Below are 20,813 nucleotides of genomic sequence, written 5' to 3' on the forward strand. Positions count from 1 at the left end.
TCACGTAGAGGACACAGCGGCTCTTGTGCACAATGCCATTCACCCTAAACCACCTTATTTTACCACATTAGCCACAGAATTGTACATCATTTTTTTACCTTCTCTTCTCAGTCCTCAAGTTGTATGGTTGTTTGTATTTCAAAATATGCTTTGCAATTTTCCATATGAAAATATTGCCAAAGAATACGACCTAAAAGAAGAACTAACATTTGGAACTAGAACATTCCAAATAGGCCCATTTTGTCATGTAAGAGAACATTTTATTCAGGGCCATTTAGCCTGAGGTCAGAGGCCGTAAAGTCCTGTGGCTCCTGCTTCCTGTGCCTAGGGTTGGCTCTGCCCTTCAGAGTATGTACTGTTAGCTCATGACCTGGGGTTTCTGCTCTGCATATGACAAGTGATTATTTTGATAATTGAAAACCAAGTCAGTAACCTCCTTTCTTTATACTCGGATTCTTTAAAAACAGAAACACATCTATTAAAAACTACCTTATTGTCCAAACTGTAGAGTCAAAGGCTTAAAGGAAACTGCTTTTTAAAAATGGCATCTTTAGAACATCAAATCTTGATTCTCTTCCTTCCAGACAATTTGGTATAGTTTAGAAACCTCGGTGCAAGTTTCTTCAACCAGTATGGTGTTCGTTTTCTTAAGGGCAAAACTCACTTTAACATCTGATCTGTAGTCTTTTTCTAGGGCTGTGCCTACACTGCCCTCCACACTTAAGAATATAAATAAATTGCCATTCGAATCAGAGCAAGCCACGATGTGAGCTGGTTATCCCCTACATAAGCAATAGTTTCTCCCCACCGTGAGTATTACTACCAAGAGTTTCCAAGGAAAGATTTTCAAGAGAAACAGCTGTGGCTTGAAAAGATTTGTAATAATCCAGATGGTTTCTTTCAGGATAAATCTACTTGATCACTTAAAATTAAAGTCTTTCAGTAAATTTGAGTGTTTTCTTTGATTTTAAAATACTGTGTGTGTGTGTGTGTGTGTGTGTGTGTGTGTGTGTGTGTGTGTGTGTGTATGTGTATGTAGATCTTGTTTGGGGCTTTATCTTTGGAAACAGCCAAACCTCTAACAATGTCTCAGATTATCCAGCAATTAAGCTGGCAGAATACCTGAGAGAACTCTCCATGACAGCAGGAACTATTAGTGAAGAGACACAGTCAGACACCTACTGCCCTATCTGGAGTAGGCAGCGCTCGGCCGCTCTGGGAATTGCCACGCGGCTTCTGCGCATGATGGTATGCTGATATCTCACAATTATAATGCTGATTACAGATGGCTGTGCCAGCTGAGTGTGTGCAACTGTGCTGCTAAACTTACCCATTCCTGGGAATCAGGGTGGCACAGGGCTCTGAGTCCTGCTGAGACTCTAGGAGGCAGACAGAGGGGACAAAAGTGGAAACTGGGAGCTTTCTGTGCTCCCTGCTTTCCCCAGGACCATTGATGTCCTCACTGTTTCTTGACCACACAGAGATGATCTTGTGAGGCCCCCACACACAGGCCACCTTCACAGGCAGTGTACCCCAGGATCTTTCTTCCATATTCTGTCTTTCCTTCCCTTCCTAGGGGCCCTGCTCAAGTGTCAGAGTCAAACAGCAGAATTAATTCCCAGCAAGCATTATGGCCAGCAAGACTTACTGCATTACCCCTTTCAGGTGTCCAGAATCCTGAGAATCTTTTTGGTGATCAACAGAGGGAGACATCAGCAGTAGAAATGTTAGGATCTCAGCTGACCCAAAACTGTGATAATTGGGTTTCTGGAATCCTCTCTCAAGTTTTACCACCGTATCTGTTTCACCTGAGAATTTAAAAAAATCTTGGTGGGGTGTAATGGGAGGAGTTGATAATGGATAACAGGAGGGACAATTTTTTTTTTTCCTTTTCACTCCAGCTTCCAAAGCATTTATGAACACAATGAATCATTGAAATTGTTGGAACAGAGATGCCATAAAGTAACTTGGGTGTGGAATGTCACGTTTGTCTTTCCTAACTTGGCCACTGTCACTGGAAACTCTTGAAGGAGTAGACGAGGGTGAAACAAATTGCAAAGTGTAAGTGCCTATTAGACATTGTCAAAGGAGCAAACCAGACAAATGTGAGGCCGCAGAAATTACCAGTGTCGAGCAGAACTGGGAGGGTTGAGACTCACTGAAGCACCAGGCTGGTCAAGCCACAGCAGCCTCTGCCCTTCCCAGGGTCCCTTGGGCTTGGGGGAGAAGCCCAAGTGCCTTTCTCAGCACTCCATGGACAGCAGGGAAATGGAGATCCAGGAATGGGGCCCTCTGGTACGTGTTGGAACCACTGAAGAGCACCTGGGTTTGTGGATATTTAGCCACCCACCTGACACTGATGTTTCAAGCAGAACTGTAGGAGGAGGGAGGCCTCTGCCCCGAATCCGAGGGCTAAGCCATCTGGTGTTGCAGCTGACCTGGAAACAAATCCAGTACATTTCAGACCTGGGTTACAGCTGGCGGGGGAAACCTAAGAGACAGGTGGTTCCCTTAACAGCTGTACTTGCAGTTTGGGCCGGCAAGAAAGAAAATTTCATGCTCATTGAGTCTGCCTGGGTTTGCTGGGATCTATCCTAGCTCCCTGACCTTTTGCCATAATAATTACCATGTTGGGGCAAATGATGATACTTCTTCCTGTCTTGTTGAGATAGTCTCTGCAGGTCAATGAATCTGCGATTTTAAGTGAGTATGTTAAGTGCTAGATCAATGAAAAAGACTATGGCTGTTAACTGGAAGAACACTCATTGAAACAACAGTCTTTTCAAAAAACACTTTCATTTTCAAAATGTACCCCAGTTCCACTGCCACGTCTATGCTGACTTTTTAAATTTGGAGGTCTCTGTGTACTCTGCAAATTTTGAGATAACTTAACCAAACACTGTTCTAATTAAGTGAATCATTATGTGTGCCAAATGAAGTTATAAGCCATTTTTAGCCCTACAGAGTTTAAAAAAATTTTTTTTGTTGTTTTTTTATTCTAAATGAAACACTGTGGCCATATATCCTTGGAGGTACATGGAAGATTTTAGGCAGACATGGTTTTTATTTAGTGATGTAAAAGTAATGAAAGTAACACACTGTTTCCCTAAGTCGTTCAGGAACCAGATTCTGAAATCGAAAGGAGACTCTTGGGGCGATATTTCCAGTCTTGGTCTGTCTCCACACCCCCACATCTGTACTGGTTGTTCATTGCACAGCAACGCCCCGCTGAGGCAGGAACAGCCTCTGCATAAAGGGGCGGTGTGCACCTGGAGGAGGGACACCGTCTTCAGGTCCACACACACAGTCTTCAAGCTGCTTGCCAACCTAATGCCTGTGGTGCTGAGCTGCAGGTTAGTGGCCAGTGAGCCGGCAGAGACTCCACCCATGACCTCTAGGACATCCTCCTGTGGTGTGAGGGTAAGAGCGGAGCTCATCTTGGTGTGGTCTTAAAGAATCTGGTAAATGGATTTATAGTCAGAGCTATGCACAGTTTGAAGAGGATCCCTAGTGATCAGTCCCTGACTTCACTCTAGCAGGTACGCAGGCAGGACAGACCTTGGGTGGAACTGGAAAAAGCTAGAGACTCAGGTATTTTCCCATGTCCTCTTCTGTGCATTAGTCCCCTCCGTTCATTCCTTTCCCCTTCTCAGGCAGTTTCCCAAAACTGCTCGCATACCAGCTTCAGACTACTGCTTCTGAAGGAGAAAACTTACCTTCTGTTCACCAGGAGAAACTTGTTCTTGAAGTAGTCAAATTCGTACTAAGATGTAAATGACTAGGAATGATTAGATGTCTCCCTCCCCAAGGGTGGCATTTTAATTCTTATGCAGCATCTGGACCCCAGGTTCTCAGGGACTGTGAGACAGGGGGAAGTGACAGGGATTTAGTTTGGGTGTGCAAGGCCAGGAGTGCTTCCTTTACTCCCCTAGACCACTGTGTGTTGCCGGCTCTGCTGGGTGGCCCACGTACCAGGGCAGAGTGCCTTGGTGGGCAGCTTGTCTTCCTTGTTGCTTTCGCCTTCTCCTTGTGCTGAGTTCCTCCTTTTCAGTCCCCAGTCATTTCCCACCCCACTATTTTAGGCCAATCTGAACTTCTCATTATTGACTCTGAGCCTTTCTTTTCATCTCCCAAACCCACTCTTCCTTCATTTCCTTCTTTTCAGCCAAGCAGACTCTAAATCTTTTTTTTAAGTATCACACCCCCAAAAGCTTCCTGCTTGAAGTTTCAGATTCGGCCTCTTTTTCAAAGCTGTATTAAGTGAAGGGGAAATTCAGAATCTCTCCATCGCTTCCTTGCCTGGAAGCTGACCCTATAAGCCTAAAAGAAGGAAAGGAGAACTTAGTGTTTGTCAGAAAGCTTTCCCTGCTTTTTGTTTTGGTACCAGGGATTAAACCCAGGGGCACTTACACACTGAGTCACATCCCAGCCAGCCCCCACCCCTTTTAATATATTTTATTTAGAGACAGTGTCTCACTAAGTTGCTTAGGGCCTCGCTAAGTTGCTGAGGCTAACCTTGAACTTGTGACCCTGCTGTCTCAGCCTCCAGAGCAACTGGGATTACAGGTGTCTAACACTGCACCTGGCTCCTGACTTTCTTTCTATGCTAAGCCCAATGTAGCATGGTTGGCATTTTTCTCTCTCCAAAAATGAATATAGTAGATTACTGGAAACTGGGACTTTTCCTGATTAAATGTATTCCTTGCTTTGAAGCAATTCCTGTAGCTTTTCTAGGGCTTGCCTTATACCAATAAAGCTTTAAAATAACTAGTTCAGTTCATCAATTCAGTAAAAGATGGACCATCAAGCAGCAGGGGCACATGAACCCTGGTTAAAGAAGTCAAAGTGGCTGAAGTGAAGGGCATATAAATATGGTCAGTCTGTCTGTGATTCTTTAAGGAGACTTCATAATTGTCTGTTATCCCCATCATTCATTCAAACGATAACATTTGAAGGGTCTCTCATCTTTGAATGCACAGTGGTTTTACATGCCAAGAAACCAGGGACACATACTCTACTCTGTCCCAAAGGTGAAGGTTTTGCATATTGAAGCTTGATAGACTGGCTGAAGCAAGTGTAAGACATCAGGTTCAAAATGTCTTTTTCCAGACAAGGAGGGAACATCCTAGATGTCTTTAAGAACGCCAAGGGGATGGCCTTGTACTTTATTTTCTCCGAATCCATTGAATGAGTTTTATTTTGAGAAATCAGAGTGCCAGCGTGGGATTCCAAATCTTTGATGGTCTGCCCTGCTGGCTCCCTGCCGGCTCCCTGCCCCACAACCCCGTCCTTCTGTTCTCTTCTGTCTTCTTTGTGTCATTCCCCTAAATAGAAGCAGCATCGGTGCCTAGACACTGTTCATTTGTCTCTCCCTGTTGCCCTGCTGTGGGTTACGTACCTTCTGTGTTCCTCCATCCCGCGCTGGCTCTGCGCATTAGGAGCCTTTCCTAAAGTCGAGGTGAGAAGTCCAGTCTTGGTGAGCACCTCGCTCCACTTTGTCCCTCATCCCCAATTTACCAAAGACAGTCAGGTGGCATCTTTTTCCTTCAAATTTCTGAAGTTTTTGTGTCTTCCCTTTTTCTAAACCTGATTGTGCTGAGAAATTGAATGCTTATTAACAGATTATCAACCATATTTTCACAAGTTGGAGAAGGGGACAGCCACCCCTCAGGACGTCCGTTGTCTTTGGTGCAGGAGGTTGAGAGTCTCTGCCAACCTGCCCTTGATGGGCTTTCAGCCTTGGCTTCCATCAGCTCTTAGAAAGGAGGAATCCAGAATTATGACACCACCATATTTGGTACACAGGCCAGAGTCTGCTGACTTCTGTTTGGGCACACGCCCATTCATATTGTAACTTAATTTCTAAACTTGCTTATAATATTGCCTTTCATTTTGTGGCAAACAAGGAGTGGGTAGGCTTGTGTGCAGAACTTCACATTATGTACCATGGTGGAGATGAAGAATAAGGCGCTACTAGCCCAGCTTTTAAGAAACTTACAATCCAGTTGTCTGAACCTTTGAATTTAGCAAGTGTTTTAAAAGTGTGATGTTCTAGAGAAACGCTTTAAGAAAATTATAGTTAATGTAAGTTTATGCAATTGTTATTGTGATAAAAAACTTCTCTTTAAGTAGTCGTACGCTCTAAGTCCCATTAACACCTCACCCAGCCACCACCTCCCACCCACATTCCTGAATAGCTGTATTCCAGGTAGTTGGTTCACAGTTACGAATTGATCTGCAATGTGGGTAAAGCTAATAAATGTGATTTAGGATGAAAGGCGCTGTGTAAATGCTGGAGATGTCGTTATTACTGTTCTCATGTGCTTTATTATTTTTAAATTGTGCATCCTTTTAAGTAGATTATTTGTTCGCCCCAGTCTCCATTATATCTAAAGCAAAGCATTCACAGAAATTTCTAAAACCTTTTCATTTCTCTCTGTAGGTTGTTGTTTCGTAACATTTTATACAAGAAAAGCTGCACTTGAGGCCCAGAATGCACTGCACAATATTAAAACTTTACCTGGGGTGAGTCGGTTTACTTTTGTACCAAAATCACTTTATTGCTTGAAAATGGTCTTTTCAACTGAAGGTTCTAGTTATGGGTTCTTAGTGCCAAAAATGACTTTGGTCTTTTGAGGAGTGTGTGCTGACCCCTCTGTTCCCCATGGCAGCCAAACCCGCTGGCCAGCCCATAAAGGCATGCTGGCGCTAACGCTGACGGCAAGGGCTCTCACATAGCCTGTCCCCTGGTTAGAAAATCAGAGTGACCCCACTGGGGATAGCAGCTGCCAAAGGGTATTGGGTGGGCTGGGATTTTAAAAGGAAAAAAACAACCCAATACATACAAGCGAAGCAAATGGAAAAGTAAAAGCTTTTACTCACCAGGAGCCCCTTTTCAAATTTAGTCTTTGGATTTTTCTTTTGAAAGGACAAAATGTACCCTGTACAGCCATACTATTAAGCCTCCTAATGATTTCTAAGCAGTCAATGGTGGTTAACAAAGTCAATGTTTTAATGCCCAATTTGGTGTTTCATGTTGATACAGAACAGAAAATACAAAGCTTACAGTATTTTTTTCCATTTCCTTCGCAATAATATTTGATGATTAGTGCAATTCACTAGAAATGAACGCATGTTGAATCTAGCAACTTCATCCAAATAATTTATTCTTAAGGGATTCTGTGTCATTTTCATACCTTGCATGCTAGTATAAACTTCCCTATGCTGTTTGTATATTTTCCCCACTTACCCAAATATCAGTGATGGTTTCATTTGGTAACATAATAGTATGCATTTGTTATAATGAAGAACCTGTGGAAAACCGGGCAGTGATAATGATTTTATTGATACCTGATTTGATAAGAATAAAAGAAAGATAAAATAACCAGTCATGTTTTCAGGGTGTAGCTCTATGTCGTTTATCACTCTGGGTATACACGCACAAACATGTGCACATTTTAACACGGGCATATGGAAGGGTCATATCCCCTTCCTCCCAGAAAAGATAGCATTTGTGTAATTCACCCTAGACCCTCTGGAAATTTTATAGTATTTATACTGGCAAGATGCTCAATAAAATATTAGCTTATTAGTTACCCTGAAGTTAACAAATGGTAGCCTTGATCTTGAATCATACAACTTTGGTTTTTTCTTTTTCCATGACAGCATGTCAAAGAACAGAAAAGCAATTGTGTATTGGACAGTCTCTCCCAATTTAACTCCTTCTCCCTGAAACTTCCAAGGTGGTTTTTAGTAAGGCCACTGTTATTAAAATCTAAGTGCTTTGCTTAGTGACCTAAAGAAAGAAAAAAAGTAATATTTCAGCTTCATGCTCCCTGTTAATGGAATTTTTTCCAACATAATTCTAGAAGATTGCAGTGTTAGGTCATATTATTGAATGAAGCAACCAAGGCAGATTCTGGCTCAGCCAACAATAGAGGAAATCATTTTTTTCCTTCCAGATTCCTATTCAAATGCAAAGACCACTTTGTGTTCCTTCTCTTAAAAATGAATCCTTCACAATAATTAGCACACCACATCCCTTGTGTGTTTTAAGAATTGCTTGAGATGATGAATTGTTGTTTATCATTTGAAACAGTATAGTTTGATGCCAAATAGCACCATATTCTAACCGAATGCAGAGCTTGGTTAATTGGCTGCATCTCCTCCACTAGAAGCACAGCCTGAGCATACCTCTTCTTTGGGAGGTGCTCTCCAGGAACCCACACTGGTGTGGATGGGTGGTGTCGAAGCATATTGAAGTTCTAATGATTGTGCTTCTCCCACCCTGTTCTTAGTAAGCAAATAGCCCCTTCAGTATTTTCTTTTTTCTTTTCTTTTTTTTTTTTTTTTTGCACCTTTTCTTTCTCCTTAAAATTTCCACATGTAGAATTTAGAAGTGGTGACTTTGGAGACCCATTATGAAGGATAGTAATTTTGGGAGTTGGAAAAGCTCACTGGTGTTGTGTTTGGATTTCTTTTTACCCAGTTCAATTTTATATGCCCAATTACTTGAGGCAGAGTAAACAAAAATTGAAGTCAGATCTCATTTGTAAGGCTCATAGCACTTACAGTGTGCACACTTGCTTTTCCATTTCAAATGTGGCAAATGGGGACAGAGGTCCACATCTCCCATTTTTGTACAGCTTTATCTGATCAACATCACCCTTAACAGCTGCAGGAAACCCATGAAAGGGGCTGCCTTTCAGTTATGTGCCTTTGGTGGACAGGAAGAAATGGGACCCAACATGAAAGATTAATGCATATTCTTGGGGAAAAAAAAATATTACAGTGTGCCTTGCTGTTTGATTACAAGCCTTGGAATTAGTCAACATTTCCATAATTCTAAACCAATATACACCTGTTTTCCCACTGTGATGTGAAGGCACAACTTAATTTAACAGAAACCCTGCTGTGCTAAACCTCTCATTAAATACCAAGTGAGTTCGGTAATTTAAAGTTGTAGCACTACTATTTTAACTGGTTGCCTTCATATTATGAAATTAATAAGAAATTAATGATGCACTTTGCCATATGCCTTCAATTTCTTTCTGAATAAAAATAAAAGGGATAAAGAAAAATGCATCACCAGCTGACACTTTAAAGCTTTTCTGGTTGTAATCATTTTTCCTGCGGATAAAATCCATTAAAAAGGCACTTGCTGCCTTTTTTTTCTAAAGTGTCCAAAACTTTCAATTTATAACAAGATCAAATAGTGCTGGGTTGTTTCCCCTCCCCCCCATGTAATTTTCTTTTGCAGTTGATGTTTTGAATCATAAGGAACTTTTATCATGCAACCAAACTTAATTAGTGTTTTAGGGTTCACTTTTCCCTTTATGCACCATGTCCCTGTCTTGAAGGGAACAAAGGACTTGGTTGGTACAGGAGGGGAAACAAACTGATAGAATTCTCTGTTACGCAGGGGAACTCGTCTACTCTTTGACTTTAATTTAAAGGCACCCACCTTTTCATGTGCTCCCTAGACTTTGGGGACCCTTTACCTGGGGGCAGGAGAAAGGATGGTAGGATCAGAGCCTTACTGAGCAGTACAAAGTAACTGGGGACACATTTCTCAAACCTGCCTCTCACTATGTAACTGAGAAAGATACTGGATCTTACATCTTCAGAAAGTTCAACATAAATCCTAGAAATACAGTAGTAGAAGTAAAGGAAGTGGATTTGACAACTCCCCATGGACAACAAGGAATAAGAGACTGGGAGTCACATCCCAGGTTTGATCAAGCCGTCTAGAAATGGTTGCTTGATGCTTAAGCAACAGATCAAATCTTAGGTATAGTGCCCATTAATTTTTGCTATTTTGTGGAGATGAATGAATCACAAATGAAGATTGAGTGCCTACTCTGTGCCTACTAAACTAGATATTGGAAGGAGATAGCAGACAGCAAGCCCAATATGGCCTCTGGGTTGGACTAACTATAAGGATGGACAGTGGACAGGCACCTAATTGTACTTGTTTTATGCTTTAGTGCTTTTCTGCTTCTGATGAAATACTGGTTCCATGCGTGACTGTCCTTGAGATTCCTACAGAGTGGCCCCTTTATAGTCTGAAGGGAATATGGTAGCTCTGTGTGCTGGGACTGGGCTCCTCCATGGGCCACTGGGTTTTAGTGCAGCATCGTTAGATCAGCTTTTCCCTACTGTTGTGCCGTTTGTGTTCTCCAGATAAATTCTGGTTGTTTCTCCTTTGATGGTGCCACAAATTGAGTGTGAGGGAGAGCCTCCTTTATTTTGCATTTCAGGTAGGCACCACAGACTGGTAGTGTCATTCAGCAGAAATGTCCTTGTCTACCATTATGGATCCCAGAGAGAAATTCTTAGAAAAACCGCCTGGCAGATTCATTTTGTTTTCATGGACCTAATTTAACTCTATTAAATAAAATAAAATAAAATAAAAAGACCTTGACTGAAGCACAGAGAAACTAGCACGACCTTTCAGTAATCAGAGGTCAGGGCCAAATGTCCTTGCGCCAGTGTCAGCAATGTGCCTTCTGCCATTCCTTTTTCAAGGTCTTAACACATATTGTCTCTAGCAATAAGGCTTTTTGATTGAAAATCCACAGCAGTATCATTAGAGCATTCACTGTATAAATTAATTTAATTAAGGATGTAATAACAGAGAGGAATACAGTTTTGAAAAAGCTCTTAAATTTTAACAGCAAGGAGGAATCTGGAATCTAAATGTCTTGTAAAATATTAATTGCAAATTTCTCCCAGACATTTTCTCTGAATATGCCTTTACCCTTTTCTTTTTGGAATCACTACCAGTTTTATTAAATGCGGTTTATATTAAGGAGTTACTGCCCTAAGAGAACATTTGTTTAGCACACTCCATTTCAGCGGTGACACACTGGAAGGTATTTTATAACAACGCACACAATCTGAGCAAGGACTCCACGTAGATTTGAGATATAAAAGCAAATGAGCCTGATCCAGTGGGAGGAAGCTGTAAATAAAGTGGCCTCCTGGGACCAGTGTGTTCACCCACCAGAAGTGAATGGGCCCTTTCCTGGCACACCCTGGAGATGATTTACCTGTGTGGGCAGGCCCATCGCTCCCAAGTGGGCTTTAGCTCAGCCCTCTGTAGGGTTGTCCCCATGTCCTTTAATGGTGGAATGTAGGGCTTCCTCTTTTTAGCAGAGTAACTTGGTGCTTTCTCTGAATTTCCCCATTGTAATATATTTAAGGTGTTCATTTTCTTTGAAATGCCTCCCCTAATATATTTAATGTCCTTGATCTCAGAGGCACGATTACTATTATTTTTCCACCACCGCCATCATTAGTATTTCTGTCATAAAAATCTCTCAACCCTCATCTCCAGACATGGGAAATTTCCCCTACGACCACCCCATCTGAATCAGAACTTAACTAGGGCAAGTTAGGTAAAGGGTGTTTTTGTTTGTTTGTTTGTTTTTTGGTTTTGCTTTTTCCTCAGATGCCTCTCATTTAAAATTGTTGGGGGGGAGAAAAAAAACCAAGACATCTGTCTGAGCAGATTGGCGTTCTCAGAATTGTGTGCCCTGTGTAGCGCAGCACATACTCATTCATTCATTCAAGAAATATTTGTTGAACTTTTATTGTTTGCCGGGCACTGCTCTAGGTAGCAGGGATGCAGGAGCACATCCGTGACCTTGACAGCTGAATCGCCAAAAAACAAAGCCCACCCGTGTTCATGCAGTTAATGTTTATTAAAGAGTTATTTCTGCCCATAAATATTCATATTCCAGATGTTCCAAAATAGAAGACAAATGTAGATTTATGTTCTTACATGTATGTGTGTAGAGTGACCTGATTTGTTGCATATACACAGATCTGTTTGCTTATGTATATCTTTATGCACCTTCACAAAACACACACACACACACACAAGCATACACATACACGTGGATATCAGTTCAGTCAAATAGCTACAGGCAGATAGCACTTAAAGTCCCATTTTCTATTCAGCTTGCAGCACATTCTCACTTTACCATTGTCAACTTTTTTGATTTTAACCTCCATGGACTGTCTCTGTTCCTCAGCGTAGTGATAGTTCTTAGTGTGGGTCAGGGTCATGGCTGACTCATTGCAAGGGGTAGTGTCCTGGAGAAGGACCATTGACTAGCGACGCTCCTTGCTGTACGTCTGAACATTAGCGTCGAATGGAATGGGCCACTGCCAGATGGAAAGCACCTGGGGTCCTGGGAGAAACGTGCCTTATGAGACATTGTTCCTACGTGATAGTTGCCATGAGCTCTTCTTAGCAACCCAATATATAAAAACTATTTTCAACTTGTAAATAGGACATCCATTTGTGCACTCTCTGAACTTACATTTGTAGAATTTGACCTAGGCTAAATTATTTGGCCTCAGGGGACAGCATAAAGAAGGACCATTTACTGTCTTTATTGTTTTTGTATGATAATTAAGTCTTGCAGAAATAAAAACTGAGCAAGGGCTGGGGACATAGCTCAGTGGTAGAGCATGCTTAAGGTCCTGGATTTGATCCCCAGTGACACGCGCGCGCGCACACACACACACACACACAAACACATAAACACACACACAAAGCTAAACCAAAAAGTAAGTTCTTTTTCTTCAGAATGACTTTTCTATGACACAGAGTACCAAGGTTTAACTCTACAGGAGTCCCCTGGGTGCAGAATCCCATTCCCACCCTAACAGCCACACCAGGGTAAAGGATCGAGGTGTAGAATCAGCCCCAGGTGGGACTCAGCCACCAGTTGTATGATTGCTCCCAGCTCACCGGTGTAGGAGCAGAAAAGTAGGAGGATGGAGGGGCCCTCAGACCAATGTTTCCCAGACTGCAGGCCCAGGCTGCAGGGATCTGAGAACGTGTATTTTAATACCTCATAAAGGGCCATGGGAAATTGTTTACTTCACCCACCATAAAGTTTTACATGCCACCTGAAGAGTGGGTTGGTTTGCTGTGGGCTGACCATCTATCAACTCAGTAACTTTAACTGAGAGTTATTTTGTATGTCTTTGATTAACTAAAATGAAGAACTAGATACTTTTTAAACATGGCCCATTCAATACAAGGACGTCTACAGGAGAAGGTGAATGAGAATCCCTAGGTGGCAAAAGGTTGAAAAATGCAGATGGTCAAAGCAGGAATCCATGGCCCTGCATTTTGGCAGTAGAACTCGGTGGAAGGTGTTCTTGTTTTATTTTGCAAACAACATTATCTCAGTGACATGCCTAATTAATAGGACAGTAGTAAGAGCTTAGGCAAGAAAATCTAGATGCCCTGGCACTGGTTCCTGATCAGATTTGCAAAATTGCTCTTGTCATTGTTTGAGGGATGTTGGCAACGTGTCATTATTATCATGTGAGGGTCTGGGGAGGGCCACAATGCAAAATGAAGTAATAGATTCCAGAGATGATCATTTCTGTATGAGAGTACAAGAGTGAATTGGAAGTGTTCAGTTCACTTACATAGACCCCAGTTCCCAAAAGACTGATAAGATTTCAAAAGAAGAGCAGAAGGGGGGAAAAATCCATGAATTGGATTAAAGGTCTGGATGGAATTCCAAAGAGGTTGGAAGAGTGAAATGAAAGGAAGGGGAAGTTTGAAATAAAATTGGAAAATGATCCAAATTCTGTCATTAGAATTTGGGGTCTCTGAGAATTCATCACCTTACCAGTGACAGAACTTGAGGCCTTCATACAAGAGCTGAGCACACAGCTCTGCAGATTGTGTCCAGCTGAAGCACTGGCCAGTTGAGGGCCTCAGGGTTTAGGCCACGCAAAATCATGACCTGGGTGAGTGTGTAGAGAGAGTTTTCCTGGGAATCCCAAGGTTCATCCCAACACGGCTGAACCTGGGGAGGCCGAGGCCAGGGGCAAAGGGATCCTTCACAAATGCACTGCGTGGTCACGTCTGCTTCATTCAGGGACTGCACTGGTCACCTAGGAGGAGGGAGATAGGGACAAAGCTTCTGTGTTTCTCTTTATTTTAGTCATAGGCTGTCATGGTACCCAGGTACTCAAGAAGTCTCACTGGTACTGTGACATAGCTATTAAAGCCATTTTGATGATAAAACAGTATTTCAGGACTATAACATTACTGCTCTCACTACCCACAAGCCACTGAGATAAAAAGGTACACAGTAAACAGTGCACGTGGGTGCCTGCAGGACGGGACACCGTGACAAATGTTCTCCTTATGCTCTTGGTTGTTCCCAACCCTCATTGCTTCCCTCCTCCATCAGCACTTCAAAACACTTGAAATTCCTTCCACTCTTCCTCTGCAAGACGAAGTGGTCAGACCAGGACGCTTGAAAGAAAAGTCCTTTCCAATCTTGGGAAACTGTTCTTTGACATCTTTGCCTTGCCTGTGGTCACGTCCTGGTTAACGGGAAAAAAATCAATCCATGTGACCTGACTTGCTTCAGTTGTTGGTTAGGATTTGAGAGTAACGTTTTAGACAAGTCTGGGTCGTTCCAGGCTCGCCCACCCACTTGGAGATTCTCTAGGCCTCTGCCTCCCTTGTCCTCAGGTCGGGACCCACCAGGCAGCTCAGCACGTAGTTTTCCCACTAGGGAACAGAGGACGGAAAGGGAAGGGGATGAACTTCATCCAGCAAGTCACCTGATTCCTTGTTTAGACACTTGGTTTGGTGTGAACGGGTGTTTAGTATAATGAGGTTTCAGGATTACTGGTGGATTTCTTTTATCTTTTTGATTCTGGTGCCCCGTTAATGTGGATCAGTGAGTCATCTGTGTTTGTAAATAGCTTTACAGGGCTGTTTATCTGTTATCCCTTCTAAAAATATTTCGGGTGATGTATCGATAGTGCTCACCTTGTTACACTGAGGACACTGAGGTGCCAGAGATTAAATTCACTTCTCTGACCTTCCCTAGCAAAGCAGGGATGGAACTGGGAAGAGGCATGGTTACTACTACAGTAGCCTGGCCTCATGGCAGTGGGTTTAGGTCCTTGTCCATCAGGTTTTAGGGAATGAGAAACATGACTCATGCCAACATAACAAGAAAAATCCCCATGTAGAAGTAGCCATTCTTTACTGATTGCCCATGTGGATTCTCTATAACTGTATTTTAATTTTCACAAGGCACATGTTGTATAGCCCCGTTTTACTGACAAGAAAGCTAAAACTCAAAGACAATGAGTAACTTATTTGGGGTGACCCAGCTAGTCACTGAGATTACAGGCAGTGGAGTTCAAACCAGTGTCTCTGGACTCTGAAGTCAAGGGACTTTCTACCCTGCTTGCCAGCCTGGCTCTTGATTGTAACGAGGGGTCTCACAAGGACTACATTTGCCCCATTGGGGAGTGTTCCAAAATAAATCAGAAGCCTCAGTCCTTCCCAGTATTGCCCCTCAAGGTGAAGTACACTGAGCCCACAGTAAGTTTGGGATAGCTGGGACCATGCGGGACGGTGCCTAGAATCAAGCCAGCCAGACACCCTCCCACATCCCTCACCGCCACACAAACTGATCCTGCTGCAGCGGACATTTGGCACATGTGGCTCAGCTCTGCCCTGGACATCAAGCCATCCTCTCTTGTGGTCTTGTGAGGTGGGTGAAGCAAGATGTTGGCTTGAAACTGGGTTACTAAGGCAGAGCTCTCCAGGAGGAAGCTACAGTTCAAAGACCATCGTGACTGTAAGAGGAGCTGCTTTGCAAAAATGATTATAAATGCAGCACCTTTCTTTGGAGGAGTGTAGCTTTACCAGCATCATCTCATTGACATTCATGTTATTAGGGTGCTTCTCTTTATCTGCATCCACAGGCTTTGAGGGCCAGCCCACAAGCTGCATTCTAATGCCTCTCTCCATCCAGCTGGCCTCCCTCCCCTCCCCCATCACTCTGCTTCCAGAAGGACGAGGTAGGCAACTGCAGACCATCTCAGAAGAGTAAGCAGAGTCCCTGTTACCCACAACCCCAAGCATGAAGCAGCAGGAAAAATTGCAGACTGTGGCCATGGCCTGAAGTTGGGAAACAACTGGAAATTTCACCCACCCCCTATCAGCACACCACGCTGCCCTGAAAATGCCTGGAAGCCTCCAGAAAGCAAATAGTTCTACTCTGTTATTTTATTGATGAGGAAACTCCAGTCTCAGCAGAGAAATCCACATAATCACCTCAGCTTCCGAATCTGCTGCCACTGCCAGAACTCTGCTGTAATGAGGAATCCAGGAAAAGGACCCACACAGCAGACACGACATGGGCGTGTTGGGGTTGAGCAGCGGGCCAGTGCTGCCCTCTTGGCCTCAGTGACGTCAAGGGCACGGAGACTGTGTCTGCAGAGGTGCCCCTCACTGAGGGCTGAGACGCTTGGACGTTCCTGTCTTCCTCTTCCCAACCTGCCGTCTGCTCTGTTTTGTCCTTCCAGAACATTCTCTGGCTTCATCAGGAAGCAGGTTAGGATGAGAACCTGAAGCACGAAGTAGGATATTACGTGCTGTGGTTAATTCTGTCCATTCCTCACGTCATGGTCTCTGTTTTCACATGAACTCAAGTGAGTGGTCACGTTTGCAGGTGGAGGCTTAGAAGACCTCCGCCCCTCTGTTGTCAGGAGACACGAGTGATGGTGTGGTGGGCTTCGGAGCCTGGGGTTAGACCCAGAAGTGCTCAGCACTCTCTAGGCTCACACCTTCCCGCACCTGTCCCACGTCAGGGACAAGAAGGACTGAGTGAGCGTGAAGAATGCATTCCTGGAAACTCGCCTCTGCTTCTGAAGGCGAACTCGGGGATTGTGGCTCATACCGTGTATGTATGAAGGACATGTATTTAAGTATACCAGAAACTGCCAGATATTTTGTAGTAAGTAGGATATGGGATACAGCATACAGTAAAATTATTGTCAGCGAGACATAGGGATCAGAGGGCAGAAAATTACTGTCATTGTATATGTTTTATATGCTGGGTATAAAATCAGCAGTACTTATAGAACTTTGGGATAAGCATATTTCTAGAAAATGTTGCTTCTGTTAATGTCTAGTCTATGTGATTGCTGTTTTCAATGACTTTCAGAAATTAGTTTAACCAATAACAATAAATGTTCAATTAATGAAAGTAACCATTAACATTTATTGAGTGTTTACTGTGTCCTAGGAACTGTGCCCAAAACCTTATAGATACTGATCTTATATAAATAATGAAAAATAAAACGATACTTTGGTTTTTGATTGTGGTTGCCTTTTCAACTAGATGTCTGTTGTTTAAGTTCAAGAGAGTTAAAGGGGCTACACCTATTAGAGAAAACTTTTCTAAAGACAAATAGGTGAATATCTTTGATGGCTAATAATTGACCTACTCCAACCAGATTTAAGTACAGGAAGCCTCCTCACAGGGAGGGGCACACCCAGTGAATGTCTGAAATCACAGATCACACAAAACCCTGTATGTGATGTTTCTTTATAGACTTGCATGCAGTGTAGTGTTGATACGGTAGACAAAGGAACGATTCACGTCCAGGCAGAACTGAGCAAGATTTCATCATGCTATTCAGAATGGCGTGCAATTTAAAACTCACTTTTTATTTTCATTTCTGGAAATTTCCACTTAATATTTTCAGACTGCCCTTGACTGTGGGTAACTGAAACATGGAAAGCAAAACCTCTGATAATGGGGACTGGTGATGAGGTAAAAGGCAACTGCCAGTCCATGCAGACTCACCTCACCCTGTCTTTCTGTCCTTCACTAGTACCTGACTTAGCATCTACTGATATTTGTAAACAATCATTTAAGTAGGCACAGAAGATTTAGACTGGATTTTGATTTCTGCAGCTCATAGAGACACAACTTATAATCACAACTCTTTTTTAAAAAAATATTTTTAGTTGTAGTTGACACAATACCTTTATTTTTATTTTTATGCGGTACTGAGGATCGAACCCAGTGCCTCACATGTGCAAGGTAAGCACTCTTCCACTGAGCTACAACCCCAAGCCCTGTAATCACAACTCTTAAAAAAATATTCTCGCAAGTACCACAGAACCACTTATTAGAGAATCTCAATTACTTCTCAGTCACTGCTGTCCAGATATAAAGCCTCTATAGGTCATTAACAAAAATCTAAATATCAGTAAGGAAAATAAAAAATGAGAGTCAAAAGCCAGGGAAATCCTATAGCTAATTCCAGTAGATTTTTGTTTATTTGAATTTGTTATGTGGGATTGTAGAGGAAGAAAGGAAACACAAAGCAAGGGAAGCAAGTCAAAGCAAATTATAGACCACAGTCACAGAAGCTTGTGTTGTTCAACCTTCTCACTTCACAGATGAGGAAACTGACGCCCAGAGAGATTAGGTATAGCTGATGTGCAAAATGTCGCACAGCCAGTTAGTGGTGGAGGCAGGATGGCAAATCATGTCACTCCCTACAATTTCTCTCCACAAGATCATGCCAAATTCATCATTTTAAAACATCCAGATTACCAGTCCATCTGTGATGTTACCCTCTGTGACATGAGGCTGTTGAACTTGATGCCTCCTCCTCTCATTTCCATTTTCTAAGAAGGACCCAGACAGATTATAATAATATTCTTCCCAGCCATTTACCTAAAAGGAGGTAGATGAATTTATAAAGAATTGATGAAGAGAAAGGAAAGTAAGTGGTCCTTAATTCTTAAGTCTATTTGCATTTACCACTCGGGCCATGATGTACAACTTTGGCTGCACAGTAAAACCACTTGCAAAGCTTTAAAAAGTACTAGGCAGACTCAATGAGAATCTCTGGGATGACAGCCTGGCATCGGTATTTTTAAAGCTCTACAAGTAAGTGCGGGTTCAGGCAAGTTTGAAGACCACGGTTGGAGGAATGAGCCGTCATTCCTCCAAGGGATGGGTCTTGGTCAGTTTGTTTCCTGGGTCCACCAGTCGGGGATCATACTCTCATCTTCTGACCATCTTCCTCCAGGTACAGCATAGTCTGACTAACTCCATGTGGTCTCTGAACCAGCAGCATCGCAGTCATCTGAGAACACGCTAAAAATGCAACTCTCAGTCCCTACGCCAGACCTGCATTTAAACTGGATCCCTGATCCTTCCAGACGTACCCACAGGTGACTGTGAGGTGACAGTTGTGTGCATTAGCTTGATTATGATAGTCATTCCACAGGATATCTTAGCTGTATATCAAAATATCATGCTGTATACTATAAAAATGAAAATTGTTTAAAAACTAAACTAAATACAGTTAACATTTGAAAAGCACCGTTCTGTGGGGTTAGGACTTACCAGTGTGTTTTCCTGGGCCTCACAGTACCCCATACAGCAGCCCTAATTGTAAGTAAATATGTACCTCTTGCACCCACAAATTGGTGTGTACTAAAGAGGAGCAAGATCTGCCGTGGCCAATGAGACTTCCACCTTCCCGACTTCTTTTCAGATGTTCTAACGGTAGGATGGGGTAACCTTACCATCCAGGCCAGAAGATAAAGGTAGGGTTAGGAAAGCGTCCTGTTTTCCAGCATCTTCACAGTGGTGATTGACTCTCCCCTTCCATCTGCACTCTAAAACCTGCTGGGAAGTCTCTGAACGGGACTTACGTAGAATTAGTACACCCCGACTATTAGGGCAGAAATGGAATTAGTGCTATTTCAGGCACAGTTCTTCTGGCCAGAATAAGCTAATTCTAAAGCATGAGGAACGATTTTCTACCACAAAATGTTGATCAGTCATATCAGCAGCCCTTTTGCACTTGGTAGAAACCATGGGAGTGTAGACTCCTGCTGCTTTATCATTCGTAGATTTTGAAATTCCTTACCGAGAAAGCAAAGCATGTATTATCCTGTTTCTCTCGATACCTGCAGCTCAAGAGACTTTTGCTGACAAAGAAAATTCAGCTACCACGTGAATGCTGGAGTAAAGCGCTCCGCGTCATGATCAGAAGTATCAGACAGACGTTCTGCCAAATGAGAGGTTTGGAAAGACCCTAAGCGCTTGTGCCGTTCCCTTTGAGTGTCTTCTAGATTCCCCTCCTTCCTTCTTGTGAATCTGGAGAGACTTTTCACATTTGGGGTTATTCCTAATCACTTAAAGTACAGCCAGCATCCTTGGTACAGCTCGTAAGCACAAAATCATTTATTGCTGCAGAAATCTGAAACTGACCATGGCTGGCATTTCCCTAAATTAGCAGTGCTGCTTGTGAGACCAGCATCAATGAGTGAGCTGCAGTTAGCTAACCAAAGAAGAAGTGAGGATCCTGGAGTAGAGGATCCACATGGAAAAGGAGGCGGGAGAAGCAAGAGCACATGCCCCCAAGAAGAAATCGGACTCAAGGTCCCACACCAACTGGGCAGTGCATTAGACCTGCACTGAAAAGAGCATCCAGAAGGAGTGCGTACGGAGGAAGATAAACAGCAGGCTTCTCTTGGAACTTAAAATACAAATAAGCTCCATTTGTTTATCTTGCTCATCAGGGGCAAATGACTGGCGCTCGAGGAAGAAATCCTGCCCGCTGAGCATGTGTGTTTGATATCGTTCACCCTCACGATCTTCTACCCTCTTCTGCATTTCGTTATCTGAGTAGAGCTGTTAATAGATTTGAAGCTTAAAAATTTAAATAACAAAAAAAAGACTAGCTGCATTTTTGGAGATTCATAAACCTTATTTTCTGGTCAGCGTCTCTGCCCCAGTCAGAGGAGTTGATGGTCTTTGGGGGAGAAAATTAGGAGTGAGCAGCTCCTCCCAGCATCGAAATCACACATCACAATCAGCAGGTCAGCTCACTAGTGAAGATAAATCTGGGCTCTCCAGTGGCTTAGCTAACGACGAGACCTCCTTGTTGCCTGGAAAGGAAGGAAGGAAGGAGGAAAAGTAAAGACACTT

At 42.9% G+C, this 20,813-nt stretch overlaps 1 protein-coding gene across 26 annotated transcripts in view; it reads left to right on the plus strand.

Annotated features, from left to right (window-relative positions):
- The window catches only part of CELF2 (CUGBP Elav-like family member 2), a 495,873-nt gene that overhangs the window by 377,221 nt on the left and 97,839 nt on the right, over nt 1-20,813 (plus strand). For all 26 annotated transcript variants that reach the window (XM_079106234.1, XM_079106222.1, XM_079106224.1 and 23 more), the window contains one exon: nt 6,443-6,525. In XM_079106234.1, the coding sequence (XP_078962360.1) occupies nt 6,443-6,525 (83 nt within the window). The remainder of the gene's footprint in view (nt 1-6,442; nt 6,526-20,813) is intronic.

Source organism: Sciurus vulgaris, assembly GCF_902686455.1.
Source record: "Sciurus vulgaris genome assembly, chromosome: 12".
NCBI classification, from domain to species: domain Eukaryota; kingdom Metazoa; phylum Chordata; class Mammalia; order Rodentia; family Sciuridae; genus Sciurus; species Sciurus vulgaris.